Raw genomic sequence first — 14,234 nt, 5'->3', positions numbered from 1 at the left:
GTCGTTGAAATTAATACCCCTTGTGTAAAGGCACAGGAACTACAAAAAATGATATGGCATGCGGCAGAAAGTTGACAGAAATTCATAAATGATGTTCCATATATGACAGACAATGTGTGAAATTTGAACAGGAATCAGAAAATGTTAATATTTCCAACTCTCATGCTGGGACCACTCTTGTTATCTGCACATAATGACCTGATGGATAGGGTGAGCACCAATTTACAACTGTTCAGTGATGATGTGTATGGGAAAGTACTGTTTTTGAGTGACTGCAGGATGATCTGGACAAAACTTCTATTTGTGTGATGCATGACAGTTTGCTCTACATGTAGAAAAAATACCCTTTAATGGAGATGAGTGGATGAACAATCCCGTAACATTCAAATACAACATTAGTGGTGTGTTGGTTGGCACAGCCACGTCATTTAAATATCTAGGCATAGTGCTGCAAAGTAATATGAAATGAAATGAGCAAGTGAGATCAGTAATAGGAAAGGCAAATGATCGACTTCAGTTTATTGGAAGAATTCTAGGAAAGTTTAGCTCACTTACAGTGGGCACCCCATACAGAACACTAGAGTGACCAATTGTTGAGTACTGCTAGAGTGTTTGGGAGCCACACCAGGTAATGTTAAAGGAAGATATCAAAACAATTCTGAGGGGTGCTGCTGGAGTTGTGATGGTAGGTTCGATCAGCATGTGAGTATCATGCAGATATGACTTTAAATTGTACTACAGAGATGATCCGTGAACTCAAATTGGAATCTCTGGAGGGAATTCTTGTCACAAAACACTGTTGAGAAAAATTTAGATAAGTTGCTTTTGTGACTGACTGCGGACTGATTCTGCTGCTGCTGATGGGTGTTTCACGTAAGAACCACAAAGACAAGATATGGGAATTCAGGGCTCATATTGAGGCATATAGAACGCAATTTTTTTTCCTTGCTCCATTTTTGAGTGGAACAGCAGTGGTACGCCATGCGCTGTGTGGTGGCTTGAAGAGTATGTATGTAGAGGTAGATTTAGATGGGTATATCATAAATTTGATTAGCAGCAATCTGTTAATGTTAGCCTGCAATAAATCACCTTTTACAGTATTAATAATGCTTTTAACGTCTTGGAACTTCATTATTGTTACGATTTATGTTTATGATATGTAAATTAATTGTATAACTAACCTATGGCTTGTCTTCAGTACTTAAATGTTTATTGCTATCACAAGTATACTATTTATGCAAACCTTGCATATTTTATTGCTTATTGTTTTTGTTACTACAGATGTTGGGTGATCCTCTGTTAATGTAAAGATTTTGTGTACTTGTTTACTTAATAATATGATGATTATTATATGTCCCATTGTGTACTTCTTTTTGTCATTACTGGTGTGGGTTTTTTATTTCCTTATTAATAGCCCCAATTTCTTTTGCAGTCAGCAAGACATCGAAAATTTCAAGGCTGAAATTGAGAAGCGTCAGCTGAAGGAATCTTCTCCAGCACTCTTGGACGAAAAATCTGAGATTCTTTCAGAAGTAATAAAAGATGCTGAAAAGAAAAAAGTTGTGAAATCAAGTTGAAAACAGGCTGAAAAGGCTTAGTGAGGCCATAGTGCATTCATCGTGTGTACAGACAAGGGCAATAATTTCAGAGCAGATTACTAAGAGTCCAGTGACAAGGGTAAAGGTGTAAAACTGCAAGGGAAAAAAGCGAAGAGTGAAATAAGTGGGGTGTGTGTGTGTGCCTACTGTCAGTACTTGACATACATTTGTGGAAAATGACAAGTGTACACCAGAGCTGTAAGTTTTCAGTTTATCCCAGAGTGCCATAGGAGTTAACTCTCAGCTCTGTTTTTGTATCTCTGTGACAAATTTATTAGGAGCTGTGTTCCTAGAAGCTGCAGCACACCATTCTTCTGGGTTACAAATAGTCTGTCCATACAAGAACACAAGTGCAAAGCATTGTGTTGTGCTGGAATCCTCTGCAGCTGTCAAATAGTGCCCAGGGGCAAGTAACTGGAAGTGGCCTAGTTTGTGTGTGCGTGTGTGATGGAGTCAGTAAATTGTTACTGATTTTATTGTTACTATTTGAGAAACATTGTTAATGTTATATATGCATTATGTACAGTGAGACACCTTTTGGGCTAATGCATACAGTATTTTATTTTTTAAAAATACAAGAAATTATATATAAATGGGTTTTTGTAACTTTGTTGCATACGTTTATCTGTTCTCTTGTTGTTACCTGTGGACTTAAATAGCAATACTTGTTAAATGTTATTTGTAATACCACATCAGAATGCATTTGAGTATTTCTGTGAGGTGTTGAGAAAAATGTGAAACATGTTCATTGTGCCTAAGATGGCTTTGCACTTGTGAATTGTATCATTTTTCCCTCTCTCGTAATGAGAGGGGTAGTTTCTCTTTGTGTTCTGTTAATGATGGTCATGCAAACAATGACTAGGTATTTTGGTACTGGGGATTGAAAAAGGTACCATTGGTGAAAGATTCTATTATAGAATGTACACTAAATTTATAACTTGTATTTATGGTTGGGTGATGTTGTTGAAACTGACTACTCAGGATACATTATTATTGCTGTTACATACCTGTTATCATCTGTTGTTGAGCTGCACTGATAAGTAGTAGTTTTTATTTCACGTCTGTACATTAAAAACTTGTGATTCTATTGGACAAAAACAGAGTGGTGAGCATTTACACGTCACTGATGTTCTAATAAAATATCTAGTCATTCATTATTCGTCATGCTAGAGAAACTGCAAATTTTCTACAGAAGTCAAGCTTCCTTATGATTAAAGCAATTTTTTTTAAATATAGAAGCACAGCGCATCCTGCAGAAGAATGTTATGAATTTGATGGTTACTGTGAAACACTTATTACCTGAATTCATTTGAATGTCTGCCATAAATTCAATAGTTCTGAACTAGTTTTGTTTGATTTTTCTTTGCAGAAAAGATTTTCAGTGAAGAAGAATAGTAATAATGTTTACTGAATTATCTGAAAACCTAATCATACAATAGGGTTGCCATTTCATCAGACACAATAGTAGCTCTTTACTATTGTTGACATATGCTGCAATTCAGTCACACACTATTTCGTATACATATCTTTTCCATTTACATAATGTTCTGCTTTTATTTCCTAGCCATTGTGTTTGATTGAAATATACCATTGTAAGAAGTCATGCGTATTGTGCTCGCATCGTACATCTTATTTCTGAGAGTTGAAGAATCTCATGTTGGTTTCACTAAAATATTCTGATACTTTACACGCAGGTGTTTTTTTTTCTGTAAATGTTCACCACAAACTATTTTTTAAATGAATAAAGTTTAAATGACAGGTTATTTAACAGTTGCAGCCTGTGTTCTGAGGAAGTTGTTGGTGTTACTGTGTAAAGCCAAAGAGTTGTTTCATTGCATATGCATAGTAGTAGTTCTTCCTGAAGAAGTGTGAATATGTTAGTGATTAGTAGCATGTACTGACTAGAGACCTGATTTATCTTTTTTATATAGTTGTTAGGTATTCTGAAAAATTATAGTTTTATAGTTCTTTTGGCTGTTGCTTAATGTTTGAATTTTAAACTTTCGATGGCAGTATAGTATTTTTGTAAATATTGTAGTGAACTTATTTTGCTGAGTAGGTACTTTGTACTGTATCCAATTAGTTGACATTCCATAATAGTTTTCACACATTTTTAACACTTCATAACAGCATACAGTCCTGGTGCTGGAAATGGTTAAAAGTATTTCCGTTAGTTCAAAAAATGGAATTCATTTCCATTAAAAATGAGTGTCAAAAATAAAATTGTATACTCCTGGAGAATACAGCTTCCACAGCAATAGTGGAACATGCAGATTTTTCAAGGTTGTTAATTATATTAAGAGTATCACTGCTATAGGTCCAGGAATAGAATTATTCTCATCTGTATGCATATTAAGAATGCGCACCATTCAAACAAGTCATGATATTGTGACAGTCTTGGTGTTCAGTTTCATAAAATAAGCAACAAAATATTCAATGAAAATTAACATGTATAAGGAGTGTATTCTGTTTAAAGAAATGGTTTCTTTGTTTTTGTTAATAAGGCGTGGTTTTCTTTAGAGTGAGTCTGTGGTATTCACTAACAAAGTTGAGGCTTACAGGTGATGCTTCCAATTCTTTATGAATCAGAGACTGCTGTGATTGGTGCTAAATAAGTTCTCACTTATGCATCGAAGGATACTTAAAAACTCATTCTGTTAGTCACATTCAGGAACATAAATTTATAGTTTTATGTCTGAATGTTACATGTAGCTGAAAAAAATGATTCAGCATTGTTCTTACATTGCGCTCTCGATAAATGTAGTGTGCCTTAAATAATGTAAACTGGAAAAAATAATAATTTTTGAATACATATCTCATTGTGCATGATAAGTGAGGTTAACCTTTTGATATGAGTGTTTACATTACACATTGTTTCATTCTTTTGTAAGCATTGACTAGTCATTCATTTACTGTTGCACATTTTTATCATTATTACAGAAACTACTGAAAATTTGAAAAGCACACAATCAGTTATAGTTCAACCAGCAAATTAGTTGTTTGCTCAGTGATTTAATAAAATTAATAATGCACTTAATTTGAAATTATGCAACTTTTTTTTATCTGAATGGGCCTTTTCACTGAAGGAAGGAGCTATTATTGTGAATATCAAAATTTTTCAAAGAAGTTATGTAGTATTGGATATGAAATCTGAGACCACATAAGTGTTTACGGAGATTGTTCCCTACAAGGTCACGAACATGAGAAGACCAATTCCTCAAATTTTATCTCTCTTACGGCACAAGATATGTTGTTATATCAGTCTCAATGAGAGTAGTTCACCATATTATAAATTTCATTGATATACGAAACACTGTTAGAACTGGTCATATTCTTACCGATGTGACAAGAGAAAACCTCTACTGATATGTCTGAATTACAGCACTTCCACAGAGAAGAAATATGTAAAAGCACTGTTACCCAGTACCTAAGAATTTAGCTGTAGTAAAAGTAAATTACAGTTTCAGTATACCCATTATGGATGACGAACTGCAACTGTGATTTAAACTGGCAATTTATTTGTGCATAAATATGCAACCAGTCACTTTTTTGGATTTTAGATAAGTTTTGTTGTGCCATTAACTAGTTTTTAAGGCATTGGAAGCTCATGATCAGATGGTGTTACAGGAGCACTACATCATGGACCAAATGTAGCTAGACTGTATGGTGATGAGGCTGGCTGAAATGACTGAAATTTAATAACTGGTAACAAAATGTTTATGAAACAGAAATGATGTTATATTTTTGCTAATTACAGTGCACTGCGTTGTGGTATCCACAGCAAATTTATACCCACAATGTACATTATTGAGTGCACACAAATACACACAGTGTTTAGCTGCACTTGGTATCACACTTGCACACAGAATGTAAACATGAGGTGTAAATACAATGTTGTTCCTGTAACACCTCCATCTGATGTGTGTGCTGTGGCTTTATAACTAATTAATGGTACAATAAATTGTATCTAAAATCCAAAAAAAGCAACTGGCTGCACATTTATACCCAGCTAAATTACCAATCTAAATTACAATTGTTTGTTAAAACAATAGTTTAAATAAACTTAACTACAGACTCAACAAGATTTTTTTCGTAGTAACCTTTTGTTTAATGACTGGTACTGTTCAGTTAATCAAAGTTTGGAATCACTATGTAAATTAAAATTGATAGTGCCAATCTTATGGGAGTACATATGAAATAAGTTAGGAAACATTAAAATGAGTGCTGGTCCTCTACCACTATTCTAAAGTGCTTACAGGAAGAGAAAAGGTGAAACTGAGCCTCCAAGGACTTACCTGTGGCAGTATTTTAAATTCATACAGATAAATTTGTTTTCAGCTAGTTGTGACTGTTAATAGGTGTTCAAATTCTTAGAATTCATTGATTTTAAGTTGCTGTTCAATACTTGCAGTCTTTCAGCATTATCCCCAATTTCCTAAATGGGCATCGAATAAATTTTACAATTTATGTAGTATTCAATTAATAACTCCATAGGGTGAAGTGGTTTTTTAGTCACTGCCAGTGTAAGAGAATTTCTGAGTATTTAAATTGAAATACATATTCTGCTCATTCTGCCAGGTGAATTATGAGAACTGGTGATGTGAATTATGCAGCTTTTTAGGCACTTGATTGAGAAGTTTGAACCTTAAAATTTGAGGAAAGATCAACAAGCATATTAAGCAGCAATAGTTCAGAAATTCAAGGGACATATAGGGATTGATTGTTCTCATTTCTCAGCAAAAGAAGCATGTAAAATGGCGTTCAAAATGTGAATGTTGTCAGTCTCACACTGCAGAAACAGTTTCATAGAACAGATTTCATAAGAATACTACATGATAAATGTTGTCACCATTTTTCGGTACCTATGTTTGTGTGTTGCTCCTTAAATTCACTATAAGTTTGTATTTGATCATGTTCTTTCCTAATAATAATAATGTGCATTTCTGCTATTTTGACTGAATTGCTGCTGTTCCGTCCTGTTATCACACAAAAAAAGAAGGAAACTGAAGCCTCCTTTTTTTACCACATTGAAGAGTGTGACCCCCATTTTTCAGAATATCTGTTCATTAGAACATGTGTTCCGATAATGCATCTCTTTCTAGAAACTTTTACAGGAGATCATAAAGTGAAAAACATTGCTGTAAGAGATAAGATGATCACAATTTTGAAACTGTAATTCAGTCTCATTTGATAGATTAACTTTATCTCAGAGACAATAGTGCTAGCGGTAAAAGTTTGGCTAATGAGCCACTGGTGTATAGTTGTCTCATTTGGCATTTTGTTACACTTTTTGTACAATATAAAAGAAATTTGCATTCACGGAGCAATAATCATAACAATAAAAAGGACTGAAACTCACTGAAAACTCTAGTATTCATCTGTAATATGCTGATAGCAAATGGTATATGGTTGTGTGCTTTTTAAATTCTGTAATTAAGGAGGGTCCTGAGAAGTGTTAGAAACTGCTTTATGCTGTGAGATGATGAAAAGTATGTTTAGAGAAATCTGAGTAATTATTCTGGAATGAGGAACATCTGTAGGAAATGAAAAATTTGATAGTCTAGGGGCAGGAGCCATAAAATGTGCATCTGATCATGTCATAAATAAAATAGAAATTTTTACATGACTTGTGTTCTGATTAGCACACCTATATATGAGAATCCTGTCTACAATATGAAAGCTTACTTTAACTTCGTACCTTTTTTTTCTACCAGATTTCAAATGGCTGTAGATATGTACAGACTATTTGAATCAAAATGTCATTAAGGACTTATGTTGACTTTTCTTATCATAAGCACAACTTGTCAAGTGGATTCAAGTCATCTGTAAAAATCACAATTTAAGTAAAATATGTCATTTAAAATTACTTTGAATGCTGAAAGTAAAAATTAGTGCTGACTAACCAAAGAATGAATACAAAAGCATGGCATTGCTGTAGCACACAAAAAAACTAAACAGTGCAATTTATCTGAAAACACAATTGCAATTGCCATTTTTGTCAGTAATGGTACATTAAATGTAAGATTGTAATTACTTATTTTTAAACTCAGTCTGTGCCCAGGATAAACCCAAAATAATTATCACTCCAGAATAAATTTGTTTAAATGATAAATATTAAAATATCCTCAAAATTCTGGGTTGCTTATTTAGATTCTTGTTGGCACATGTTTAATGGTTGTTGCATATTTGAGGAATAATGCCTAACAGTTGGACAACTGGTTAAAATCAGCAATTATCGAAATACCATGAAAGTCATTATACAAACTGCAGTTACCTCTTAAATACGTAACCCACTAAATTATTTGGGAAGATATTCTGTTTGAGATATCTATCCATGCTTGAGATATCTATCCATGCTTGAACAGAAATAAACTGTGAATCATAAATCAGTGATATGTATGTGGAAAGCAGGAAAAATTAAGGGTCTTCAGCAGTTTGTTCCACAGCTATTCTGTGGAAAGTATTTCTACTATATAAAATATTTACTAGCAATGGATTGATTGAATTATGAAAAAAAAAAATCTTCATGAAGTTAAATGATGTTTGGGGGGGGGGAAGGGGGGGGGAGGGGGAGAAGGCAGCATGAAACATGCAAGAAAGAAAGCAGAAAAATAAAAATGGACTGGAGAGTTTTGAAATACTTCCCTTTCACAGGTTTTTTAAAATCTTTACAGTTATGCGCACATTTTCGTTACTTGTCGTAGAACAGTGACTCCACTAACAGATAGAAATCTGTGATAACATTACAGTTAGATCTGTCAGTAAAATCAGTTCTTTGTGATCAGCTGCATGGTTCACAGAAGTGTAGAACACCAATTTTTAAAAAGCAACAAATTGCAATAAATTGACAGTTTAGTTATATAATTTTGAATATTCTGTAAAACTAGTGCTTTTTCGCTTTTCTGTATTTAAGGTTATGTGATAAACCTTATCATACAGAATAATAATACCCAGGAATAACTGTACCTGAGGACAAGAAATGGAGTGAATGACTCCATCCCAAGTATATGCTCTAGGGACAGGAAACAGAGAAAAGCATCATGGAATTCTTTAAGAAATTAGAGAATGAAATGCTGGATGTGGAAGCAGTAGTGACTGGAGACTTAAATGCACAGGTGGGGAATGAGACTAGGGAAGTATGAGATTTGTTCTGTTTGGATATGGGCAAAAGAATGATGGAGAGAAATTGGCCACTTTTTATGGAAGAAATGGTCTGATTGTGGGCATTATGAGGTTCTGGAAGAAAAATAGCCAAATGGTGACATTATATGGTTGGCGAGAGAGAGAAGGATGAAGACCTTGATTACTTATGTTCTGGTGGAAATGCAAAATTGTAGACAGTTAATGGATGTAACTGTGGTCCAAGGAGAAATTTTGGTGGAAACCAAGTAGGTGTGCCAATAACAGGTAAAATGGGGAAAAAAGTGCTAAAAGATAAGAAAATAAGAAATGTGGAAACTAAAACAAGTGGCAGTACAGGAAAAGTTCAGGCAGTTACTTAGCTTAAATCTTGAGTACTTAACGTGAAAGTGTGGAAGAGTAAGTTGAAAAGAGACATTTGTAAGTTCTGCAGAGAGCACCTGTGGCAGAATATCTACAAGGGCAAAGGATAAGGAGTTTTCAAGGTGGTATGAGCAAATGTAGGAAGCAGAAAAAGAAAAAGAAGGCATGAATAGAAAAGAATGGCATCAAAAAGGGAGAAAGCAAAAGGGAATACTAGGAAAGCAAGAAGAAATGTAAGAAAGTGGTAGTGGAGGAAAGAGGAAAAGTTGGGAGGATTTCACATGAGTTGGAAAAAGAGAGTTAATAATGAAACCAGAGGAGATAAAGAAAAGATGGATAGTGTGCATTGAGAAACTAGTAAATGTGAAAAACAGTGATGAAAAGAGAACAGAAGTACAGCAGGGGGGTCTGAACCTGGCAGGAGAGAGAGATACTGCAATGTTAGGAGAACTAGTAGTGGATGAATTATATGGAGATAAGGGCAGCTGGACTTACTGGGTTACAAGGATAATACAAATTGCTACAGTTCATATGGACACAGGAATGAGTGTCTGAAGACTGGAGAAAATGGGTAATAATTCTGTTGTCACTTATTTTTCTGTCTGTTCTTGGACAACTAGTGACAGATCACACTTACAACACAAGTAGAGGATACTGGAAAGAGGATTTGGGGGGGGGGGGGGGAGGGAGGAGGGAGTGGAAAGTCAGTCAGAAAATGAGCACTAAGGCCTTTGACATTGTAGATCAATAGCAGACCCAATCATTAGTATGAGAGAGATAATGGAAAGGGTTTGGGAGTATGAGGAAGATCTGAGGATGACATATAGGAAAGACGTATGATAGTATTCCATGAGAGAAGGCATAGGAAATTTTAAGCAGAAAAGGAGTTGGAAAATAAGCAATTGAAATTCTTCTTGAAACACATAACAAAAGATTCAGCTGTGTCCAGACCCAAGTTACAAGAACTGATCGCTTAAGGAATGTTATGGAGCTTGTACAAGGAAGTGTGATGTCACTGTTACTATTTCTAATGGTGATGGATGATATGATGAAAGAGACAAAAGAAGCATGTAGAGGGAGGGAGATGAAGTTACTGGCATTTACCAGTGATACTGTGTTATGGGGAACTAACAGAAGGATGTAAAAGGACACCTGTACATATTAAGTGAAAAAAAGATGAGAAATAACAAATGAGGGGAAATAACAAATTAAGGAAACTGAAATTGAGAGCAACTTCCAATGCCAGTCAGGGGAAATGAGGTGCCAATGAGTTCACAGGGAACTGAATTTGCAGGAAAAGTTGGGTAATTCTGAGATTCTATATGGGGAGTTGAATTGTTCATTGACAGAAATAAATGCTTTTGAGTAAATTGTTATAAATCACCCTTCTTCCAAAACCACTGGATGTGGAGTCATTTAAGAAAAGGTGAAGGGCACTGAACTGCAGAATGTATGTTGCTCTCTGGTGGTTACGTCCAGCATGCTCGCAAACCTCGGTACTCTTATTTATTGTTTGCATGTTGCTACCAACCTGTTGTAATAAAACATATCATGGAAGGAGAACATACATGCTTGATCAGATTTACTTGAAATGATTTTAGCCCATAAGTTGTTTTCTTGAGAGCGACTGCACATCACTGCAAAACAGTTCATATTTTTTTGGAAAAGGATAAGTTTATAAAGTTCTTTGCAGTTTCTTTGTAATTGAAATATAAATGACTAGACATAGCTGGAGTTGATTTTATCAAATGAACTAGGTGACACAAGAAATCACTATTACATACAATAGTTTCTTCATTGTAATACAACTCTGTTGGGGCACCATGAGTTCTCCCAGCAATGTCAGCTGGCAGCCAAATTCCCAGGAGTTGACTCAATGTGTTCTTCACAGTTTAAAAAAATACTGTAAATCTACAATGTGTATTAGCATTCTTCCCGAAAAAGCTTCAAAATTCCACTATGGCTTTACACATGGAACAACTCTTGACTTGCGATGTGAACTCGACACTCATAATAATTTAAGTCTACACAGCTACTAGCCATCCACAAGTTCTAACTTCATAAGTTTGCATCCTGAAGACAGAGCGCTTCACACTTTTGAGTCTAAATGCCACCTCCTCCAGGTTCTCATCCCCATCCCCTTGAGTATGGATACCGAAGTCTATCTTACTATGCTATCATACACTACTACTTTAAGCTTGCCCCCCATTCGCTCTTCCCCATTACGCTACTCCATCTTAGTGATGTGCATTACTTTACTGTTTAATAAATAGACCTTTTTAAGCAACTGAACAACATCAATAACATTTGCAAAAAATCACTCTCAAATGCGTAATAAAAATATTAAACACCACACAGCTACACACAATTAGCTTCTCATAAAGCATTGTTTTACAAACTGTCATTATGGATATGTTAATAATTGTATGTGAATTGGTTGTTTTCTCTGTCTGTTGTTCAGTCACTGTGTTCACTCAAGATAATAAACATGTTTCATTTTAATAGTTCCAAACTATGCACTGCTCAATTTATTCTTGTACCATTTCTTAACATGAATATTCTATTGTTAACCTAATCCTTTTCTAACTTCACATTTTTACTATTGAATAAGGATACAGAAATTCAGAAGTAAGGTGACCTAGTTTTTCATGCTGTGGTGCATGCATTAAATGTTTGTAAGTTTGCTTTTGAGAAAATTCCACCTCAGTCACCAGTTACAAAAAATGCTGCTCCACGCTAGTTGAGAAAGCCAGATGCTTATTTGGAGTTTCTCATGACTGGCTAAATTTGGCTGCAGTGCTACATGTTCTCTCCTTGCTAAGTGGTCCATACCCTTTTTCGCTGCATGCCAGAGTTCATCCAGTGTAATAGCAACCCTTTACACTTTCCATAGTGAAAATACATTGGTCCTATTTACAGAAAGAAATGTTCCGTCTTGCAGTGGTTCTGAAGGAAGCCACTACAGAATTTTTTAAAGCCAGGTTGCGAGCTCACAGCTTAAGTTTGCACTCTCCAATGCTCTGTAGGCAGAATTTCTTGCTGCAAATCTTCAGCATACTGAAACCCACACTCAGGAGTTCCTCAATGATGATTTGCATGCTTTTCAATGTGCACCTAAGGGTATCATTCTCCACACATTGAAATTTTTAAGTCTGTTCAAACCAGATAGATGCAGGTGTACAGAACTGCAAACTCTTGAGGTTCTCAGGCTTCAGGCCTGCTTCGTGTTGCACAGTTGTAAGTGTGCTGAGGTGTAATCTTCACATGAGAATTTGCCACAGAACTGTGATCTCATCATTCAAACAAAAAATAGGGTTTTTAATTACATAAAAAATAAAAATACAGATGATGTTTGAAAACATATTTTGTAGATCAGTACTAAATATACAGGCTTTGGGTTTTTCATACTAATTTCACTACAAAGTAGTACTTGGCTGACTTTCTTGCTGTGTCCTGCCTCAATGGCCAAAGCATGAAGAATGTCTGAATTAACACATGATGCATCACTGCTATGAAAGTCTATTTGTATTACATTCCAGTGGCAAAACTTGAAAGTCTGTCTGTATGAGGATTGCTCATGTAATTGAAGTTCCTGCACAGTGACACAGCATGTTATGGAATTGCGTGTTACGCAATGGTGATGGATGACAGTAGCAAAGGAATTTCCAGGGAAGACAAGACCTTACAATGTACACAGTTGCTGATAAAACAGTAAATTCTAGCTAATGTTGGAATAAAAGCCAATAAATGATGTGGGAAAACAAAAAAATCTTTTGCAACCATGAAAACAAGTAAGCTAAAAATTTACATTGCAAACAACAAAAATTAATTCTGGGAATCTCCAGCCTGGTGAAACCTGGAACTCTATTGATAAAATGACACCACCACCCTTTCATTACTCAAATTATTCCCATGCAGACCTGATGTTAAATGGTATAATTTACTGTCCAAGCTTTCCATACAGAGAGGGCATGGAATATTGAAAATGCAATGTGAGTATGTCGTCATGCTATCAACTGAATGCATATGAGGAGGAGAATGGGCGAAGGAGAAGTGTTATTGTGTGAAAGTAAATATAAATCTCTGAAAAGCATGGGAATACTTACGAGCACAGAATAACTATAGCCAGAAGGATAATGGGCAGGACATAAATATTTTGATGTTGTCATGGTGCATAGAATGGTTGGTAATGATGCAGTTTTGAGCCACAGCTGATACAGTGTGCTGTAAAATGTGGGTACACTGCTGATGTTTGATGCATTACACTATGCACACTTAAAACATAGAAAGTATCCTACAGCACTAGTTTTCCACCCATTTAGAAGATGGATCAAAGATAAATTGTTCCCACAGGAACAATGTGGTTTATTCTGACTTCCACAACTCTCCTATCACTATTTATTTGCTTATGAGGCTACCTGTGTTTAACAACACCAGCTTATAAGACACACACAGAGGCTAATTCTAAAAGAAAATTCCCAATCAGTTATCACTGCTGAAAGCTGCTAATGTAATGCCATGAACCTCCATACTAAATCACAACACTGGCCTTTAAAGGTCTGAATATGCTGATGAAATTCCACAGCCACATAAAGGAGCATTACTTGAGAGAGTTCCCAGCCTTTCTGCTCTTGAAACACAGTTTGTCCAGACACCATACATTTCAAATGTCAGCCTTGGGACTGGTTTATTTGAAGGCATAACCAAAAACAAATCTGTAGTACAGCATGGGCACCCATGTGGCACCCTCTTATGCCACCCTATTCATGGACCGTCTAAAGGAATCCTTCCTAACCACCCAGAATTGCAAACCCTCACGTGGTTCAGATTCACTGACGACATCTTTGTGATCTGGGCTTAGGGCGAGGGCACCCTCAACACCTTCTCCCCCATTCACTTCACTTCACTTCACTTGCTCATCCTGTACCCAACAAGCCACCTACCTCAAACTGCCAAGAAGTACCTTCCTTAGAGCCTACCCACTTGTGGTTACTGCATCTGTAATGATGAGCAGTCCTCCTCAAAATATACCAAGGGCCTCTGAGGCCTTCACAGACCAAAATTACCCTCCCAGCCTTACACAGTAGGAGATCCCGCATGTTCTTTCTCTCCAGTCACCTTCCAACTCCCCCA

The 14,234-nt window shown here is 35.8% G+C and overlaps 1 protein-coding gene across 1 annotated transcript in view; it reads left to right on the top strand.

Annotated features, from left to right (window-relative positions):
* Nucleotides 1–7,224, top strand: part of LOC124715667 (clustered mitochondria protein homolog) — a 382,421-nt gene extending 375,197 nt beyond the window's left edge. The window contains exon 23 of the mRNA XM_047243113.1: nucleotides 1,433–7,224. Within this exon, the coding sequence (XP_047099069.1) occupies nucleotides 1,433–1,577 (145 nt within the window). The 3' untranslated portion in view covers nucleotides 1,578–7,224. The remainder of the gene's footprint in view (nucleotides 1–1,432) is intronic.
* The last annotated feature ends 7,010 nt before the right edge of the window (nucleotides 7,225–14,234 follow it).

Source organism: Schistocerca piceifrons, chromosome 1, assembly GCF_021461385.2.
Source record: "Schistocerca piceifrons isolate TAMUIC-IGC-003096 chromosome 1, iqSchPice1.1, whole genome shotgun sequence".
Lineage (NCBI taxonomy): Eukaryota > Metazoa > Arthropoda > Insecta > Orthoptera > Acrididae > Schistocerca > Schistocerca piceifrons.
Note: the sequence above shows the minus strand (reverse complement) of the source record. Positions and strands in the feature narration are given on the sequence as shown.